At 39.0% G+C, this 22,048-nt stretch overlaps 2 protein-coding genes and 1 long non-coding RNA gene across 3 annotated transcripts; all 3 read right to left on the reverse strand.

Annotated features, from left to right (window-relative positions):
• Positions 1 to 217: 217 nt before the first annotated feature.
• On the reverse strand, positions 218 to 1,365 carry LOC107304475. Its single transcript, XR_001550552.1, has 3 exons — positions 1,301 to 1,365; positions 451 to 510; positions 218 to 376 (listed from the first exon to the last, which is right to left on the reverse strand). It is a non-coding gene; the product is annotated as an uncharacterized LOC107304475 (long non-coding RNA).
• Positions 1,366 to 11,096: 9,731 nt separating this feature from the next.
• Positions 11,097 to 11,764, reverse strand: LOC102710130. Its single transcript, XM_015838419.2, has one exon. The coding sequence runs from the start codon at positions 11,633 to 11,635 to the stop codon at positions 11,345 to 11,347; it is 291 nt and encodes a 96-aa protein (XP_015693905.1). The 5' UTR covers positions 11,636 to 11,764; the 3' UTR covers positions 11,097 to 11,344.
• A 3,347-nt stretch (positions 11,765 to 15,111) lies between these two features.
• On the reverse strand, positions 15,112 to 20,243 carry LOC102721851 (CMP-sialic acid transporter 1). The gene is made up of 8 exons (XM_006656948.3): positions 19,780 to 20,243; positions 18,709 to 18,792; positions 18,353 to 18,567; positions 17,472 to 17,550; positions 16,938 to 17,107; positions 16,594 to 16,780; positions 15,800 to 15,877; positions 15,112 to 15,686 (listed from the first exon to the last, which is right to left on the reverse strand). The coding sequence occupies exons 1-8, from the start codon at positions 19,828 to 19,830 to the stop codon at positions 15,582 to 15,584; spliced, it is 969 nt and encodes a 322-aa protein (XP_006657011.1). The 5' UTR covers positions 19,831 to 20,243; the 3' UTR covers positions 15,112 to 15,581.
• Between the last annotated feature and the right edge of the window lie 1,805 nt (positions 20,244 to 22,048).

The raw sequence follows: 22,048 nt of genomic DNA on the forward strand, positions 1-22,048 counted from the left end.
CATCTATTGATATATTCCCTGTCATATTTGATGAGTTCCTTCTAGTTGTGTGAACTATTATTGTTGTCTTTTTGTCCACCACATGTGGCTTGATATGATCCGTAGTAAAATCGTTGCTAAAGTATTGTGGTAGATAGCAATGATCAATGTGTTAGTCAAAGAACAATCTTGTTTTTTTTCAATATTGTGTAGGGCTTACCATGTTGATATGCCTGACAGTAGTTGCATTCATTGTGAATAGATACAGTTTATCTGAATGGTGTATCCTCAAGATCTTGTCTGTTAGGTAGTATCTTATATGATCTGTCAAGAAAATAGAGTTTCCAAAGCAGAGCCGATCAAAGAGTTCCTCCATTGATGTGATGTCCTTTGGTGTCTGGCATATGGTTTCAAATTAAGTATTTGTAGGTGCATATCTTATTTTCTAGAGGTTTGTATGAAGAGGTTTACCTTTGGATGATGTTCCTGCATTGTTGTGGCTGCCTACTTTATTCTTCTTTGTGAAGCTGCCTGCAAAAATAAAAGCATTAGTGGTACGAAACCATAGCAGTGTGTGATGTTTAATATATATGCTATTTTGTTCTAAAGTTGCATAATCTGGGTTGGATGATCCGAGCGGATTTTATGATTGACTTGTTTGGTAGGCCTACGGGTCGTGGTGTGCACAGTGGGTTGCTTTTGACCTCCACTTTTGCTGAAGCAAAGTCATTTTTGTAGTAGATGGTGTCCTTATTTTGAGCATAATTATATCATCCTCTTTTATCCCCTTTTCCTTACAAGGTAAAGTTTATTTCTAATTCTCTAAATGTGGAGTCTAGTTTTCATATCATAGTCTGTGAAGATAGAAAGACTGCGTGTGTTGGTTGGGTTATAAGCCTCAACAATTGCTGAAGGAATGCGCTGGTAAAAAAGTTAGCAATAGATATAAGCATCATGAGACAAAGGATAAAAAAAATAGCAATGGATATATATAAGCACCATGATACAAAGGACCACATACAGGAAAAAAGGTCTAGGAAGAGGACCAATGCGTACCAATCGGTGAATCGATGAATGGGTAAACGGGATGAGCACACGTTTTGTGGAGGCCATTGCATTGATTAATATGTTTATAGAGTGGTAAATCTAAATGAGGTTATCATAGCTTAATACATAGAATGGTGCGAGCAAGCCCTGGTAGGGTTAATATAGAGAATTAGACAGACTAAACTCTGAGAAGGGTGCTGATGATATGAGCAACAAACATTGAACTCTGAGATCCAGAGAATACAACCATGAGCAGAAAGAGGTGGTATGTTACCTGTTGTTGGGGCGTGAATGGGGAAATGGGTAGCGGAGAAATCAACTGGCGGACATGTGCTGATTGTAGCCTTTGCATCGCATTTCTCGAGAGGATGTGGGATGGTGAGGATGAGGCGGGCGAATTTGTTGCGCAGGTGGGGAAAGTGCGGTGGAAAGAGGATGATGGAGATGAAGAGGCGCTGGAGGTTGGCTGGGTGCATTTGGAGTGCTGGAGTGGTGTTGTGCGAAGTCAAGAGAGAGACTGAGCTATAGCACTCACTGGCTGAGAAACGCAGCTGGTCCCTGCATCAACCATAGTTTTTTTCTTTTTTACACATGTTACAGTATTGGTAAAGTGTCACGTGGAAATGTAGTTTAATCTTTATTATCATCACTATGCATTTATTTACATATATAATATTATTAATCAGTGTGATATAACATTGCATTGACTATGTTTGGCACAAATGAGTGGACTGCCTGCCATCTTTGATGTGAGTGGCGCAAATATAATTAGTTCTATTGTGTAGGCTGGTGACGTGTATATCACATGGTGCAACCAAAAGACTTCCATGCAATCACTTTAAGGCCTAGCTACATGAAGATGCCATGACCAGCCTTAGGTATGTCACACATAGCTATTTAGTGGAGGCCATTAGAAAGAGGGAAGATCCACTATGAAAATATGATTGGCAATGGTTGCAGTCTTAGTCATAATCCACAGGAATATGGCTAGTTTGAATATAGGTTTGGATATGTGCAACCATATATAATACACAGAGGTCCTTAGCAAAAGTAATTGTTGGCACACAACCTATCCACTATTTACATAGATACAATGAAAGACCGTAGCCATTGGTTGGTGCTTGTCATCCTGGTGCAGTGGCTATCATACATTTTATACAGATAACCAAAACACCTGGTAGCCTGTACAGATGGAGATTCATTCGTTGCATGGAAAAACAATGAAATACATTAGAATCCTCAAAGTGTAGGCAAACATGCTTACTAGATTGTTTGCAGTGTTGAACCTATCATCCCTTACTTTAGCGGCACTTCCTTTGAATAGCCTTTTAGCAAGTGCAGATGGAGGCGCAGAACGTGTCCTGATAGAGACATATTTACATTATGGTTGATTCATAACAGCCTGTAGGTTTGCTATGGAGGGAGCGACCTATGGATACCTTTTTTGGTTGTTGTCTTGGTTATTGCAGATGATTGTGTAGGCTGGCTATCTTGTGGCGGCACTGAAACGTGTGTTGCTTTAGATGGTTAACGCGTGAGCAATACATGTTAACCGACGCAAAAATTAGGGAGATGGTTTTTACTATTTTGTGAGAGATGACCATAGCAGTGACAACATAAGATGTGTGAGACAAGGTCTTTTTGGCACCTTCGTCATTGGCCTCGACCTTGCAAGTTAGGCAAAGAGATTGAGACTATGCTATATATAGTAGATGATACATTGTGTTTATTAGTGATTTGTTGGGATTATACCTTTGCATGGTAAGAGGAGGGCGGTAGTGCGAATGGCATTGGGCAAACAGAGACACTAAATTTCTTCTTAGCTGGGCTAATTGAGGCCAGCTTGCTTGTTGGCATATGCTCCTCTGTGGAAATCAGAGGTATTTTCAATAGTGTCGATAAGAGTTTTCTATACGGGCACAATCTGTTTTTTACTGTCTAATATGTGTGATGGTCCTGTCATATCACCTATCGATGCAGATGTCTTGAGAGAGGAAGATGAATCTGCTGACGCAACAACTAATGTTGACTAGAAGATATTTGGAGGCATCAACATAAGTGACTTGGACAATGAACCATAAGATACAATGTTGTTTACTTGTAGGGATTCCTGATTTTTTTCTAACAACTTCTTGTGTATAGCTAACCTTCTAGGCAAAGGATTGGTCAACAAGACGTAAGATCTCATCCAGGATAAAATCTCTATTAGGTGGGTTTTCTTCGATAAGAGATTCAATAGGCCTACGAATAAGACACTGTGCAGTCTTCCCAAAAAGGATAAATGTAGTGCTCCCAATATCGCCCACAGCTATGAGAACAATCTTATACCTATGGAGACAAAAGGAAAAATTGCTATAACACATCCGAGGATGTGAAAAAACATAAAAACAATGGAGGGATCTATATTGGAGTAACTACCTTGCCACTGGGACTCCTATGGCAAAGCAGCTAGTGCATCTATAACTTGATCTATATGGTTTGGAGGTTCGATAGCATATGTGTTATGAATTATACCACCAGTAATTTTTAGTGCATATCCTCTTTATTGTCACATTAACAATATAGTGTGTTCCCTGGATAGATTACAAATATTGGTAGCAATGTTGAATGGAACCATTTAAAAATGCAGTTGATACGAACAAAGGGGACTAAAGATACCTTTTTCTTGTGAGGATTAATTGCAAGAATTTCCTTAATCATTTTTTTCCTGTGGGTCGTCTTGTTTATAGCCTGGCCATGTATCTTCAGCCCACTTGATTGGCTAGAAGTTTGCGCTGAAGTTGTGCGGCAAAAAACGATGTAACATTCCTTGCTATTTGTGATGTAGATGGTCAGACTATATTCAAAGTACAATGGCATAAATAATGATACCTTTCTTTTAGCTCTAAAACCTCCGTTATATTTAGATTGATGTACCACTTGCAAGGGAAGCTCCCAGTAATTGTCAACCCTACTAGACATTTTAATGGTACGAAGTTACTATCTATATTTGAAAATATATTTTACAACGTTGAAAGATTTCGTTATGGATATACCTATGCCTCTATAATTTCTGACAAGCGTGTCAACAAAGATAGCAGCCTGAGGTTGACTTTGGCCAGTCTTTTATATCTTGTCTGCATCAAAAGCAGTTGCCCTTTCTCCCCATGGCATGATAGGAATTATTGAATTGCTATATGTGTATGCTTGTGGAAAAATTTGTGGTGTAATATTAGTAGAAGAGGGTTATTCTAGTCCATGGATTAGTTGGTTAGATATGCATGTTGTCAGAGAGTCAATCTCCTCTAGCGTGAAGTCGTGGGCCCCTTTGTTGGTTCGGCAAGGGGCACAGGTGAGAGTAAGGGCATCAACGAGAGGAGAGGGGTCAGGCCTCTTTGGAACAGTGTGAACACAACGATGTGTATGGGTTCGGTTCGCTGTACCACTCCTGTGTTTGGTTGCTAGGGGCGCAAGGAATTATATCCTAGCTGAACTTAACGACCAAACACGCTAAGTCCTTTGTAGATTTGTTCTCCGGAGAGAGCTCCCCTTTCTCCTTATTAGGCAAGGGCCTCATTTTATATTGAAAGGGGCTCTCACAGCTGCCTGGACACAAGTCCTAAGGGAAAAAAGAAAAAAACACATTTTAGGGCATTTAATGCCAGTCTAATCCGAAGCGTGAGGCTATCGCCATACCTTTTCACATGTGGGACACGTCCCGTCGTTATGTGGGTGGAATGGCCGACGTCTCTTTCGCATTAAATGCTAAAGACCACCGGTTCTTTCATATCCAAGCCATGGCAGAGTGCATTAAATGTGTTGGCAGGGGGCCATGTGCTGGGCACCTCCGTGCGACGCGTCTCCTGACGCGTGGAGCGAGGGCCTGGGGATCAGGACGGTTTGACCCCTCTATGAGAGGGTGGCTGCCTCTAGGATCCTCGACCCGACCCCTTTGCGGTGTGCCACGTGGATCTGGGGCAGTCCCTTCTGTGCAATGGAGATTATAGGTCAAAGTTTGCAATATAGCAGTTTTAACCTTTTCATCGAAAATAACATGGTAATGTGTTGGACAACATGTTCCCCTCATACAGCATACCCCTAGGCTCATTTCACCGACACATGTATATAGCCTCGCATAGTGTAACTGCAAATACATAATATAAAAGATATAATTGTAGCAATCTAACCTTGCATCACAAATCTACAAAGTTATTCTTAGGCTATCAGTATTTCCTGATTTAGGCCAGAGGACAATAGCATCGCCAATCTCAGAAATGACACCCATAATATCTAATGGAACAACAAGCATAATTAGCTAGGGATAAGTGGATATATAATGCATACATAACGAAATGGGTCTGTAAAGCAGACATATCTAAGTGGAATATCAAATTTTATATCACTTTAATCTAACTTATATTTTCCAATATATATGTGATCTACAGCTTTGTCAAAATATGACCTAAAACTGGGAATTGGTGTGTGTTGGTCCGTGGATAATACGTGGTCGGCTCTATTTAAAATAAATAAACTCAATTTTATTAAAACTTACTTCGTATATTTATTTGAACTAGAGTAGACTACATGTAAAATATTACATGGGGCCAACCCCGAGCCATCCATGCATACCTAAAACCCTCAAACTCACTCAATCCATCTCGTGGTAGAGTTGTGTTAAGTATGACCTAAAACTCTCAAATTCACCCAATCGATCGAGCGTTGGAAGGGACCAGTGACTTGAATCTCGACAGTTTCGCTAGCATCTAGAGCGTCTTTTGTTATGCAGTGGTAAACATAAACACCACCATCTTATCCCTTATGTTTATGCTTACGAGCCAAAAATTTAAATTTTTAACCTTAGATTTAAAATTAATTTTAAGGTTTCCTATCATAGTTTATTCTATAGCTTTGTCTTTTAGATCCAAGAACACGTATACACATTTTTTATTCACAAATAATTTTTCGTTTCCAAATATACTATTTAGCTTTTACCTAAAAAAGCCAAACAATAGCTCCAAAGTGATCAAGCCGTCGCCCCTACTTCGGCGCCAATTGTGTTCTTACTCTCATAGGCAGAAACATTGTTAGGGCAGCAAACAGTTTAGAATTTCTGGAGTTTCGCGCATACCGTATGGGAGTAACATCTCGTCACGTCAAATCCAACCATCAAAACTGAACCTGAACAAAGGAAAAAAAAAACACGCTTCACCACAAGATCACACAGCACGATAAAAAATAACAATTCATCTGCAATCATTCATAATCCTCGAGATTATTCGATGGAGGCGCAAACGACGGATCTCCAGTAGATCCACCCCATCTGATTGACCATCGAATAATGATGCCACAGAGAATGATGCCAGCGACCTGGCCTGACAAGAACACTGAACAGTTTGGTGACCATGCGTACCCACAATCCATCCCCGGACGAAAGCAGTGCCAAGTTTCAGAATAAACAGGAACCATCAATTAATTCTTGAAAAAAAAAACAATGCAACTCCGATCGCCGGCGAGGCGCCGTCGGCGTCAGGGCACCGCCTCCCTCTCGCCGGCGGCGTCGCTGTCGGGAGACGGCGGATCGAGCCTGATCGTGACCATGATCGACTTGATTGATCAAGGATGTGGCTACAGGACGACGCAACGCGACACTTTGTAGTAACTGGATGATTAGGAGGAGGGTAACAATTAATTATATATATATTAGTAATAATTAACCAGTAGCTAGTTGGGTCGATCTCTTTAATGCAACGGTAGCTACTTGGACAGTGATCGATAGGTCACTGTGTAGAGTTACCTGTCCGAAATGGAATTGTGTTTCAAGTTGAGAGTGCAGAGAGTTTGTTTCGAGTCTTTTAATTACGACGTGGCTAGTTGGTAGCTGGACGTAGAGCTGCTCATTTTTTGATGCTTGAAATGATTTACAAGAAAAGAGATTAAGTTGCACTAGATCATTTCATATTATTATTATATATTTCAAGGATTTTAAAATGGGAACTAGCTCCACAATTGCCCCAGAAAAATATAGGAATGTGCCGGGTCGGTTTGTTTAGTCAAACAGAAATGACCAACGATTACATGTGGGCCGACTTGTGCATATTCGACGGCCAGATATGTATGATTTTAATTGATAATGAAATTGGTGTGCATTAATGTCATAATTAAGGCTGTGTTCGGTACTTCGATACCGAGGGTTGGGTGAAAAATTCCCGTGTTTAATTACGTGTGCACGCTTTTCAAACAATTAAACTTTATGTTTTTTGAAAAATAATATATATAAATAGCTGCTTTAAAAATTGTCCAACCTTGTGCCAGTTATCTGTATGTTTTCCAGCTACCTCCAATAGTAACATATAATATTATTGCAAGCGAAACAGGGTATTATGCTTAATGCTGCTACACTTTTATAATTGGTTACCAAGGATCTTTGGTTTCATTATTGATGGCGTAACATATATAATCTTACTTTTTAGAATCTTTTGGCATTTTAGTTATTTTTTACTATCACATGTGTCACTCCCTTTATTATTACTGATAGATCGATAGCTGGCGTGTCACAAAACATGGATCGATAGTTGGCGTGTTAGATAGGGGTATCACTGAGTACGATAACCCTATTGTTGGTACTGCTCGTACCTATTTCATGTTCTATAGAAGATCGTAGGTTCGTCACCAAATATGCTACCACTGAATAGGTTTCACTGACTTAGGGTATATTTTGTTTTGGTAAATATGGTTGTGAAAGAACCCAATGGCCTTGGCCCATGACCACTCCTAACTAAAGATTATTCTATTAGAATATAATACTTTTATAATAATTATTACATTTTTATTTGAAAGTATTTTCTTATCATTTTATTTTTAAATCACATAAATGATATATTAGTAGAGTAATCATTGGTCCAACAACAAAATATATCCTATACTTTAAATAGATGGAATGCATAGTACTGGGCCAGGATCATGCAGGTATTAGGGGTGATTGTTTGACTTTTTAGGTGAAAATCCAAACTGCATATTTTTAAATAAAAAATAATTTGTGAACAAAATTTTTAGAGTAAACTGCAGTTATGAAACATGAACTTGCACGGTGGGTACAAATAGATAACTTGCAGATGGTGTATTCTGGTGTAATAACTTGGCTAGTCCGTGCACATCTAGGCCAAATTAAAGTCCCAAAACAATCCGCACAAGCAAGATTAGGTGCAAATTAATACATTTTCTGATGAGGAAACATGAATATTTTACATAATGGTAAATGGAGGCTATTTTTACAGGAAATAGAGAACATTCTTGCTGATGAGGAAAATCCATCAATCCACGTCTCCTTGCGTGCGCTGTATTCGTATTTAAACATTTTGATTAATGAAGGCCTTTTATGGTAGTTTTCTACCAATTAGGAAAATCTTTTGTTAATATTTGTATGTCAATAAAATAGTTACGGGGAAGCAATTTTGTATAGGAGTTGTTGTGAACTTCTTCACGTTTACACCTTCATAAAAATGTAATGTCAGGATTAATTGAAACTAAATAAGCAGCGTATAACGCATCAAAAGCTACACGACATAATAAAAAATCAAATGGACTTTGTAAACTAAAATGATTATATGACAGGCAAGATTGTACTTTGTAAACTAAAATGTGCAAGGAGACAGGTAACACTGACGCGATAAGTAAAGCGTGATGCTGTTTAAATTATGGCCAAAATCAATTGATGTTTGTCTCTATGTAGTGATCAAGCAATTTTTAATTTAATCATCAGGCCATTCTTCCAGTCTTGAAGCAACACTGTTTCTTTTACACATAAAAAAGCAAAAAATAATACAGGATCTTAATCGATTTGACTCCCTGATCAATTTAGGTCTCCAGATTGTTCAAGCTGGAATAGTTTTACTTGGGTTCATCGTTTGGACCTAGCTCGCATCGACTAAACAAGTTATATCTAAATGGACAATTTTTAAGTTATTATATCTATTTACACCCGTTAACACTAAAATTTAGTAAATTTCCATATTGGATTCAGATAAGAAAATGCCAATCACCAAGGAAAATTTTATCTCAACAGGGAATCGTGAAAACCAATGTATGGCGGTGTAATTCTATCTATTAATTAGAGTTAGTCTAGGATTTTTGTTTTATCTCTAAGAGAGTTAGAGTTCGATTGTGACTTGTTTGTTTTCTTTTTATCTATTAGAAAACAATGTCGTATTCAACGGGGATCAGAGATAGAGTCCAAACAGGACTTGTGTTATTTCCTTTTATCTATTAGAAAATATGTGCCATGTTCGACATGAACTCATATTCACCCGTGGATATAAATATGTATGCCATTGTAAAACATCTACATATCACACAGATCGATATAATTTCGGTGCATCGCCACCCTCTTTCCCGAGGTTTCAACACCGGCGGAACTTGGCACCCGACGCGGGGTTGTATCGATTCGATCTCCGGCGAAGAGGTAAGTCCTACGTTTCGCTGCCCATGGTAATCGTATCGACTAGATTAGAACTGTCTCGGTTCTGTCCTACGTTTCTGCTTGTACGGTTGCTAGCTATCGTATCAGTTTTAACTTAGATTACTTTTGTATCTTGAGTTGATTTGATCGACCACTTTGACTAATTACGCCGATTTGATATTTGTCGTTTGACATATTTAATCTCGTACTGTCTCGGTTTAGTCCGATCTATTAGATTGCACTTATTAAATAGTTTATATCATATTAATGTATCTTCCTCATTGTTTTATCAGAGTACCAGTCGATAAATTATTATTCATTGGCTTATCGGCTTGACAGTGATCTAGATCTATTTAGTACCTAGCCTGACATTGCTAGGCGTAGTCTTGAATCGTCTCGGTTTGGTCCGATCTTCTAAGATTATTCCTACTAAGCTAGGCTAGATATTTATAGATCTTGATTGATTGTCAGTCGTTTATAGCCGATGATCTTTGCCAATCTACATGTTCATTATATTTATATCAATAGAGCAGCCGATTGCCTTTACTGCATTACGTTTACACCAATCGACTTGATTTATTTAGTTCAGTAGATTTTTATGTTGCATCGTCTTATAAGGATTACATGCAAATTGGTTTTAGCCGATCGTAGCAAAATATTCACTGTTTAATTAATTATTTTTTAAGTATATTTGTATTGAATTCCCCAGCCAATCCAAGCTTTCAACAGCCAATCGGCTAAGTTCTGCCATATTAACATCCGATCGGCTAGTTTCTCAATTACCTATCGGTCCGATATCCGATCGGCTTATTTTACTGTTTATCTTATTAGTTACAGGATCAAACTGACTGGCACGCCCTCGCAATCTAAGAATTTAGGTCCTGCACTGGAGCGTTATAAGAAGTGACTCTCAGGCTTTCGTGTGTGACACGTCATCGAGTCAATTTTTGATGTCAACAGCACCCATGACGCAAGTTCTGGTACGGTAAGCATCATTTCCTCAAATTTTTATATGCGTGTTTTAAGCAATCTAAAGTAAGACTGAAAAATTAACTACAATAAAAAAACCTAAAATTAACTTCAAATTTAAGGTTGATAATTAAATATTTGACTTATAAATATAATCACAAGTGGAAAGACGAGGGTGACCGGCTCCCGGACAAGGGCTGAATGTAAGTACAAACTGTTTGAACCTTGCAGTTTATTAATTCAGATTAGCAGGGCATCTTGGGCCGTGCGAGGTGGACGACCACATAGGGCCCCAAAAACCATGGGTTCCAAGATTTATAAAGTATACTAAGTATATGTAATAATTTTAGGTTTTTTAATTAGAAATAAGTCTAAGTTGTCTTGTATAATAATATATATAATAGTTTAGTTCTTTGAGATTTTATTTCACAAGAAAATAAAGGTCCGGTCTAAATTTCTTGAAGCGAAATGATTATTTTCCCAATACAACCATTGGATAAGCGTCATTAGTTTTTTTTTACTCGATATTAGGCGTGCTCTAAACTGGGCCTCGTATTTTCTCGTATTTTCACGGTACGCCGCTGAGATTAGCGAAGAACAACGAAGCGGACGCACAACATTTTCACTTGCATAAAGTTGAAAATTGCATATATATCGAAACGCCCACTAATTAAAATCATGTCAAATGCCTTCTCCCATACTATATATCTTTAACATACTGTAGGAAAATTTACATCATCATTTCATGGCGCCATTATGTACGGCAGATGGATTAACACGTACGAACTCAGCATAAATAGATCGATAGTACTAATACGTAATACAGATGATGTTGCCTCGAATTGCTGGGCGGGCTTGCGAATACCGAAACCGAACCGAAGTCGAAGGTGGCGAGGGTGTAAGTAGCGAGCTCAGTCAGTACTGGTCGGGCCAGAGGAAGGCGCCCATGGCGAACCGCCGCTTGTCCTCGACGTCGCCGGCGACGGGGAGGCCGTACTCGCGGAGCAGGCAGTCGACGCGCCACTCGGGCATCGCCTCGTAGTCCGCCTTCCTGTACCGCGGGTAGTGCAGCGGCATCTGGAACCCCGCCCCGGCCCCGCCGCCGCTGATCACCATCTCCCCCGCCATCTTGCCGCCGCCGCCGCCGCAGCAGGCCATCTTCGCCGCGCTCGCGCTCGCCACCACAGCAGGGCCCAGCGATCCCATGCGTGTGCTTAGACTGTACGCTGAAGCCGGCCGGCCTCGCGCTCGCTGCTCTGGAAGTTTGGAGCTAGGCTGAAGCTCTGGTGTTCTGCTGGTTGCAGTGCAGAGGAGGGAGGTAGGTTGATGGTGAGCGTTTTATAGGGGGGAGGAGATGGAGGTCGGGAATGGTGTGGAGAGTGCCAGAGAGACGATGAGCTTCTGTGGCCATCGATCGACCTCGCCAGTTGCAGTGGTGCTGTTGAAATTAGCATTGATGGCCTCCGCGCATTTAATTAATATACTCTGTTTTCTTGTTTTAATATGTGATGCCGTTATGTGTTTTAATAAGGGATGTCATTAAAAAAAATTATGTGTTTTTATCTTTGTCGTAGAGAGTGATTGTTTGGGTGTCTTATGGAAAAAGCCACACGGTATATTTGAAAATACAAAATTATTTATGAATAAAAACTTCGGTGAAAAAAACCCTGAAAATAACCTTTAAATTTGAGATTGGAAATTTAAATTTTGACTTATAAGCATAAGCATAAACGAAAAGATGGGGTGTTATTTAAAATAAATTTTGAATACATGTACATGTAAGCAGTAATTAAAAAATTTAGTAATACACCTATGTCTGTGTGTTACAAGGTTGTGTGTTACAAGGTGGTATTTAGATTGAGAAAATTTTTAGAAGAAACGTCACGTCAAATATTTGACCGGATATTGGAAGGGGTTTTCGGACACGAATGAAAAAACGAATTTCACGGCTAGCCTAGAAACTGCGAGGCGAATCTTTTGAGCCTAATTAATCCGGCATTAGCATATGTTGGTTACTGTAGCACTTATGGCTAATCATGGACTAATTAGGCTCAAAAGATTTGTCTTAAGATTTCTTCCATAACTATGCAATTAGTTTTTTGGTTTATCTATTTTTAATACTTTATTTAAGTGTCCAAATTCGATGTGATATTTTTGAAAAAAAAATTTGGAAACTAAACAAGGCCTAAGTTGAAAACACGTGATCAATGCAGCAAACAATCATCTTTTTATTTAAAAGCCAAGAAAGAGTGAAGATAAAAACTTTTGAATTAATTCTGAAATTCAAGATTAATTGGAAACAAACTAAATTAATTACAACTGGGAAACCATGGTCAGATAAGATTTTTTTTTCTTTCTGAAATACTTCGATGGAATGTGGATGGGATGAGCATACATGGGTTTGGCATGAAACATGAACTAGCTTGTGGTACAAGCATTTCCGTTCCATGGATGTGACTTGCTGCTGCAGTCGTACGCACAGACGCACTGGGGGACGTTGATGCTATGGGCGCCAGCAAAACCGTGTGCTTTGTGCACAAACGGCATCCTCATTCTGGCAATACGGTGAATCCGAATTTCCTTTCATTGTTTTTCGGTTTGCTTGTCCAGTTAATAAAGAAAAAAAAAACAATCCCATATTATTTTTTATAAAGAAAACCAAAACCATCTTTTGCTAGCATGTAAAACCATATGTTACTCTCGAAAGAACAGAGAAGAGACCTCATTGCAATGGCAGATAGAAGACAAGCAACGTATTGCATATCATTTTCTCCATTGCCATGCAGGGCATGGAATGTATGTTCATGGTCAGTTTTGCTTTGCCTTTTCCTCTACTCAACAAAGGGGGAGAGGCAAGGGGTGAGGAGGAAGGGAAACCAATGGACTGGGAAAACCACAGTTGATTTCAGCCTAGAAGAAGCATTCTTTTCAGGTCATTGACCAGTGCTACTGGTGGCTGATGGTTGCTAGTATTTTTTCTTTTAAAAAAAATCACTTTCTGGCTTTATGGTTACTAGGGATCCTCTTTCTTCTTAAGCAATGCCTAGTTGAAATATCAAGACAGTCCTGCCTTGACAAGCCATATTGTCCACCTTACCTTTGTGCCTCCCAGCAGCTCCAAAAGGAACGATCGAGAATATAATCTCCAAAAGCATGTTCACTTGAAGAAATTTATAGAGAAAACAAAAATACAGAGACTTAAACAGAATGGATATATAATCGATTGATTTTCAGTTTTAAAATCAGTTCCTTCCCCTAGGGATACAGCTGGACTGTTGTTATGGTACTGATCTTAAAATAACAAGCCTTTCTTTGCATAATTGTAGTTTGTCTCAACAATTCCATGAGCATGCAGAGAAATATTTCCAGCTGATGCAGATAACTTCAGTTCGTGACAACTGTCATAGTTGGAATTTCACATATGAATGGTAAGTGAACATTTATGATGTTAGCAAAACCATGCATACATAAAAGAACATGATTTAAGAAAAATATCAGAGTCTGTATTTGTGTATGTGACAAGCAAATCATTTCTTGACCCATACTAGCAAGATAAAGGAATTTCCACTGTTCATATGGCCAGATGGGTAAGCCTTTAGAACCCTAGAAAGTAGACTAAAGCTAGCTCAACTGGAAGTGAAAAAAGCTTTCTTGAGGGAGGGGAAAGAATCCCAAAATTCAATCCTGGAAATGCCACTCAAAAGCTTCTTGAGGCAGGGGAAAGAACCCCAAAATTCAATGCTGGAAATGACACTTAAAAATACAGTACATAAATTACCTGGTGAACGGCTCAGGATTGAAGGAACACAGAATTAGCAAAAGATTCACGTGAGCAGCTTCTAGCAAAATGTCAAACACATTTCAAATCCTGATTTGATCCAAGGTAACAGTGGGCAAATTTCTGAATCTGACATCAACAATTGCCCTACTCATTCACAGGTTTCCAAAGTCCAACATACAGTTCTAGGTGCTACAGTAGGGATGAAAAACTATGTATACTTAGTATAGAGGCTAAGATGGAATTATTCAATTTGAGACCAGGCACACTATTCAAGGATTCTGATCAGAACCAAAATTAACAAAACAAGGGGCAGCCCACAAACCCTAGCATCAATTTTGAAGCACATTTACTCCAACATATATCGTTTTCCAATGCACAACAATAACCACCTGACAGTTTCCCATGATAATTCAGTGACCAGCATGCTTCGTGTCGAACTCAATCTGAAGAAAACATATTGTGGATAATATGAACTATGGGTATTCACACCACCTGACTATTCGTATACGGTAGAGGGTGTACAGATATAGAGTTAATACCATATACGGTTCAACTCAGGTAAAGAAAATCTTGCATCTTACAGCCAATCTAGTAAACCCAGCCAATTCATGAACTTGGAAACAGAATTGTAACTTTGTAAATCAAATGAATTTGACAAGTCCATTCCTCACGTTAAGCTTAGATGGTTAACACCAATAGGCATGGAAACCCCCTATGTTTAACTGATGATGATCCAAACACAGGGCAATAGAAAAAAAACTAGATGCTGTTCCGCTAGAATATACCGTTGACATTGTCAACTACTCTATTTACATAACAGATAAAAACTACATTATTTGATTTTGATGCCAAATAAATTTAGGAGCTCTTCTCAACGAGTGATACAAAAAAGAGAAAATCTATAAGAGATAATGTAGAAGTTTTGAATCCTACCTGAAGCATAAAAGTGATAAAAAAATTGAATGCTGCAATTCTGCTAGAAAAATACATACATTATCTGCAAAGATTTGATATTTCATCTTCACTCACCAGTTTTGCATCTACTGAATGTCAAATTTTGATACAAGGTGAATAAACCATTAAGCACTAACTAAAGAATGTGTACATATTTCAAATTTCCTTTTCTAAAGCAATCAGCTTCACTTCTTTGCCAAAAATTTAGCAAAGAATAGCAGTAAACCTTTTGTCTACTGATATTCCATGTTCACTCCACCCTTTTTTCACGTAATCTGAAACATGACTCTGTACACATATGCTGTTGAGATTGCAGCCTCAAATTTCCATGGGATTACTCACTAAATCTGAGCTGTATATAACCAACTATTTGCTCTTTCCACACTGATCAACAGGTTAAACTTCAGTGGCATGTACCTACTTTGAAGTAACAGGCAATGTTTGTGGTAATTCAACAAGCATGTTCACTGGCATAAAATACATCTGCAGAGAGATTATGCAGATGACAATGCCTAGGAAAAGCTGCAAGAGGTTATAAAGCATGTATAAGTATGTACAGATATCTACATGGTTACATTTGTAACATGCAAAAAAGAAAATTGAAACGAATAGAAGGGCCCCTGAAAACGAGGTACCTGAAGTGTAGCTCTCACATTGAAAAGATATATTGACAATACCATTGTTAAAAGCATCGCCATTGAAGTTGAGTACACCTGTCAAAATAGAGGTTCATAAAACAATCCTTCAACTTCAATTGTATGAGACGACAAAAAGGCACATCTTTCTTACTATCAACAGATTTGTGATAGTATTAACACTTAGCTTAAGCCAAATACTAGTACCACTGAAAAACATCTATTAATTTCAATGAATTTTACCACAGATCATACTGTCTCTATTTGGACTATTGACAGGAAAAAGGAGTTATCAAGGAGCACCCAGTAGAAGGCACTGACCTTGCTCAACCAGAGAGACAAAAGAGAACAAAAGTAAACAGCTCACAAAAAAGTAACTAGTTCAGTAGGGTGAAAATCTTATGTTTAGCAGCATACATGAATAACCAAATAATCTGGCCTCATCTTTCCATGTTTTCCTAAAGAAAAACATAAAGTACTAATAAAGCATGTTCTCTAAAGGTTGATGAGTAGGGTCACAAATTTTCTTTCGCAAATAGCAAATACGTAATTGGCATGCAACCAAATACACACAACCAATTTGCACTGCAGGCATTAGAATCAGGCATATCTCAACTCTTTTGCATGTGTGTATATGTAAGTGGATGACTGACCCCATGCAATCATCCATGGATTTAGGTCAGGTCATAACTTATTTTTGTATTTTTGAACTTGGTATCTCACAGTATACAGGTATCATGCTAGTAAGATGAAAAATTTGCTGCACTGCTAACATTTAAAATAAACTATTTCACCTTGACTATATTGTCGGAATACTTCATCAACCATGAGACTAGCAGGCCAGTAGACCCTAAATTGAACACAACCATCCATGTTGTGATAGAATAGCCATTAAACAGACGCTGCCACCATGGACCCCTCTCAAATCCAGCTTTGAAGTCACCATAAATAAGCCATCCCATGTTGAATATAACACCAAACCTGACAGCACATAAGATGGTGTGACAACACATCTGATAGCTTTAACATTGTTTTGATGCAATCAGATGCATAATCAGAAAATATGCACACTGAAAATAGGAAAGAAATTTGGCATGTGCAGGTCTTGACAAGACCAGAGATAGATATAGATACCTACGTATATAATTGCACATTTTGCCAGTACAGACTATCATTGTTCTTCTTCATCAAATATTCAGTGTAGACACCAGCTAATGCAGAAAGGCAAGCAGAAAGTATCCCAAGCATGTAACCCTGCAATGGGGCTGAAAAAAGAGAATCACATGGAGCATCGCCACATCCTTTAACCTGTAAGAGAGAGAAAGGATGTGACCAAATTTAGTGACTAACACAGAGTAAAACATCCAATGAAAAATTAATGATATCACAGTGTATTTTGACATTAAAAAAAGGAAAAGAAGATTCTATTCAAAAATAAAGTGGATCTTTCCTACACATTCAATAGCTTATGATCATTTAATAGCCAGTTTAGAAATATTTTTTTTTATAGATTTTGGCCCACGCAATATAAAAAAGGGCCAGTTTTTTTAGTCAGACCACCAGTCCATGTTTCGTAATATGCGTGTATGACAGTAGGAGGATTTGTCTGTGGCAATATGAGCATACCCCAATAGTAAACAAAAGTGAATAAAGTCTCAAAATATTCACAAACCTGACTTGTAGTTGTTCCAACAGCAAGTAAAACTACTGCCATCCATTGTAGATTTGACAACTTCCGCTTTAAGACAAGCCTAAACAGTTTGGGGAGAAAAGGAGCTCAAATCAATCAAGGAGAAGATCAAGCACAGAAAATAAATTTCAGCATTATGGCTGGTCTGAATGAACTGTCAATATCTGGTTAAAATGCTATCAATTGCTCAACTGTCACAAATTTCATGTCTCCACAACACTGTTTGCAGTTACTTCCTCAACCTCAACCAATCACAACCATCCCCCATTAAATTTTGTCCTCCCATTAATCCCTGTGAAAAGTTCTAAAGGTATCTATATTTTGGGATGGAACGACTACTAGTTAAAATTCTTACTTTGAGCAGCAAGCCAATGAGAAATGAAAAAAAAAATGTACAAGTATTCCAGTGAATTGATTGCTGTGTAGCAAATTGAACTATTTTATGACCTGAAAAACAAAACATTAAGTCAATGGAGTAGTCCAACACCCATATACTATGTTAGTGATTTCCAGGATCAACGCAAACCATAAACAACAAAAAAGTGCTGTACAGTAAATCATCAGAATAGTTGTGAATATAGAATTTAAATTATAAAGAATTATTTAGCATTCAGATTATATATGCTAATAACAATTGGTTTTATGGGTAAGCTGCTTACAAATATTATACAAGCTAAAAGTCTATATCGTATATGTTATTTTGGATCAGTCTTTGACTACTTTCAAAGTGAAGAACACACATGAAGTGTGAATTTTATCAACATGAAGCAGACCATACAAGTACATTTATGTATTCTACCATGCCAATGATATCTGGAAGAATAACAGTGGAAATATTTGACATGAAGGTACAAATGAGACACCTGAACAAAATTCCAGTTGTGACAATTTTCAGGTTTCCCATTATCTGATAGGTAGATGGATCAACATAGGTCAAGGTAGCAAATTGCACGTTGTTGTGGATGAGATATATGACCGAAGGAACAAGGTATAGTCTTATACTCCTCCACTCTTTTGTCATCCTTGGTGGCGATGAAGACTGGGATTCCTTCCAAAGGAAGAAGCTTGAGACAGACAGCTGTATTGGTAACAGGTTAAAATCAGCACAGGGAATAAATAATAAATGAATATTGTCTCCTACATTTCTGCAGTTATTAAGATAAAAACAGACATCACTACAGACTAGCATAACTTCAAGGGAATAGCAGTATACATGTACCTTGAAAAGTTCTGCAAGAAATGGAATTGTTGCATAGTCATACTTATATTTGCCATTGCTCTGTGAGAGTGTAGTCAAGATACCCTGCACGTATGCAAGATAATTAGAAACACTTGAACTCAGAAACCAAATCAAGCAATTGAGAAAAACCAAGTAATGTGCAGCTTCCAGGATAATTAAACTATGATCTCGGAGATTGCTTGTTCACCTCCAAACATTGGGCTTTCTACATCATACTAATCAATTTTGTCCTGTGAGTTGTTCTGGTTTGGCTCTTGGAATCGACCATTTCAGTGACAGGCTATTCTGTTGTACTCTTCTGGAGGCTAACTAGATATGTTAAAACGAAGTTCATCAATTCTGGTGCATGGTTACCACCGCCAGGGTAGCCCAAAGGAGACACTCGTCATCTTAACCTCCCTGATGTCACACTATTTCTAGACTAGTCTTTTTGGTCAGGTCTTAAAGCTAGGTTGCGCTTTGCAGATTATTCACGTTCTTAATTTCTTGTGCATCTAATTTCTGGGTTTCTTCTCTTTTATTCTCAGAAGGATATTCTACTCCTTTTTTTTTCCATTACTGGAATTGACTGCAAGTTTGTTTCTGTTTGGAACACAAGGAGCTGGGCAAAATAACCAGAATCACCCAGATTCTTGCCTGGGGTGAAAAATAGCCTCCTTCATGACACATTGCTGCACGGAATGGCATGTTCTAGCTATGGAATTGATAGGTTTGGTCTACATTGGGCATCCCCAGAACCACATTCGCATCAAAATCAACATTTTCCAAACAATAAGTCTGTTCTTACATTGGTCATCCCCATGACCATTCACATCGAAATCAAGACTTTCCAAACTACTGGTTATTTCCTACTGCAGGATTCCACCAGAAGCCATCCGACACCACCGCAGATCGAAGAAGCAGCCGCCTCGCCCAGAAACCCAAATCCGCGCACCAAAACCGAAGCTGTCGTCGTCTCTCGGCAGATCTGGACCGCCCGCTCTAAAGCGATCGAGTCACCGGAAGAGGGAATGGGGTACAAGAGAGAGGAGGCGGGGGGAGGGGGCTTGCCTGCGAGCTTGTGAGGACGGTGAGGAGCGCGGCCACCAGGTACCACTGCATCGTCTTCGCTTCGGCTTCGGCTTCTCCGCCGCTCTCTCTCCCTCCCTCCCTCGTGGTCACCGTCCGCTTTGTGGGGGAGCGAGGATATCGGCGCTGGTTGTAGCGCAGCAGCGGCAGCGGAGTCGGCAAGGTGCGGCGGCGGCGGCCTACTTGGCTCGGCTCGGCGGCAATGTGGCGCTGGACCTAACTCCACTAGTAGGGGACCTAGTTGGGCCGGAGCCTGACAGCCGCGTGGAGGAAAACGGAGCGACGGCCACGGCGGCGGAGGCTAGCTGAGGAAGAGGCGACGATCGCCGACGTGGGACGCTCCGGCGGCGGTGGCGGTGGCGGCGGGCGGGGAGCGCTGCCCGAGGCCGTCCGTCTTTTTGTTTTTTCTGAGGCTGGGCTCGGGATTACTTTTTTTCTTCTGGGCTGTAATGGGCCGTCCACGCGCATAAGAATTGGTTCATATAATTTTCGTATTATTTGGAGGCAATGTCGATGGTTTTATAATGATAAACCGCAGCTTGAGCTGGAAAACAGAGGCCAACGACACGGTTTGCAATTTTCGCATCCATATTTTTTTCCCAGCGTTACGTTGCTGTCGTGTATATGTTTATCGTTCTATAATAAATAATAGAATAGTGGCTAGGTCTACAAATCAGATAATAAAACTATTTCTCTTGAAACGACACGAGAAGATGGTCCCTTCGTGTTCAGAAAATTTAGACATTCACCGATTGTATTATAGTGTCCTAGTTTGCGTTGAAGAAAGTGGTTCCACGTTACCGGCACGCTAACCGGCGGCAAAAGATTCACAGGTATTGATGGTGTGACCAATGAGATACATATCGATGGTACACATATAATTAAAATTTTGATCACCACTTGGCTGAATACAGTATATTACGAGTGCTTTTATATTAGAGTTTGTATCAAATATGTGTATTTAGTCGGTTACAAATTAGACTTAGAGTTTTCATAGATATTATGATAGAATTAGAATTGGACAAAATCCTAAGCTTGGTCTTGGATGGATATATGTCGTAATTGTGTTGGATAGGGAGAAGTGCATTATTCGTGTCTCGGGTATGTAAGATTTAGCTTAGCGTCGTTAATGCCTTTGTATCGTCATTATGTTTTGACTTTTTCTAACAAGCACATCGTGTTTGGATCTTCTACGGTGTGTTTGTGCCTTTGGCTATCCATGCCAATTTCGATACCGGTTTATAACATTCTATGAAAATGTTAATCATATGTTTATTTTTTAGTAGAATAAAATAAGGCACTCCTTTACTCTAGTTCTACATGGTTGATGGCACAATCGCAAGAAGCACTAAGGCCACGTTCGGCGAGGGGGTCTATTAGTTAACTTATACTGTGCGGAAAACGTAGTAATAGATTAGTACATGATTAATTAATTATTAATTATTAAAAAATATAACATAGATTAATATGATTTTTAAACAACTTTTCTATAGAAATTTTTTTAAAAAATACACCGTTTAACAGTTCGGGAAGCGTACGCGCGGAAAACGAGAAAGATAAGTTAACTAGCAGGTGGAGATGAACTCGGCCTAGGTAGTCGAGTTGGCACCAGATGCCATGACGCGCAAGGAGAAGACCCACTCATCTGATGTCAAAAGGCTTACCTAAACTCAGACTCAGTGAGTTCTCATTCAAGAACATCCAAAGGTACCTCATCTGATTTCTCATCCACATCCTCAAAAGAATCTTTGGACATATTTTACAGAATTAAGTTGTGCAAAGGAGCACAAGCCATTATAATTTGATAGCGAGTTTTGGTAGAAAAATAGGATGGAGCCCTTAAAATACCCCCAACGAACGTTGAGTCTTTGAAAAGACGTCTCTACACTATTTCTAACACTTGTATGCCTCATGTTAAAGTACACCTCTACACTATGCGATGAGTCAAGTATTGTGAAACACCCAAGATGGTACCTTTGGCCTTAGTAAGGGGATAGAAAACCATTCATTTTATATAATCAACGTAAGAAAGGTAATAGCGACCTTTTAAGTCTATAAAAATGATAGAATTATCAGTAAAATAAATGTATGGAATGTCAAGATTCACAAATAAATCCGTCAAACAAAAGCTCACCTTGAGGGACACTAAGCTCGTCCAACCTATGAACTGCATTGCAAAGGACATGACCATCATGTTTAAAACCCTCCCAACCGGGTAGCAACTAAACAAATTGCATATATGGTACACAGA

The sequence above is a fragment of the Oryza brachyantha genome, chromosome 6, assembly GCF_000231095.2.
Source record: "Oryza brachyantha chromosome 6, ObraRS2, whole genome shotgun sequence".
In the NCBI taxonomy this organism is placed as follows: Eukaryota; Viridiplantae; Streptophyta; class Magnoliopsida; order Poales; family Poaceae; genus Oryza; species Oryza brachyantha.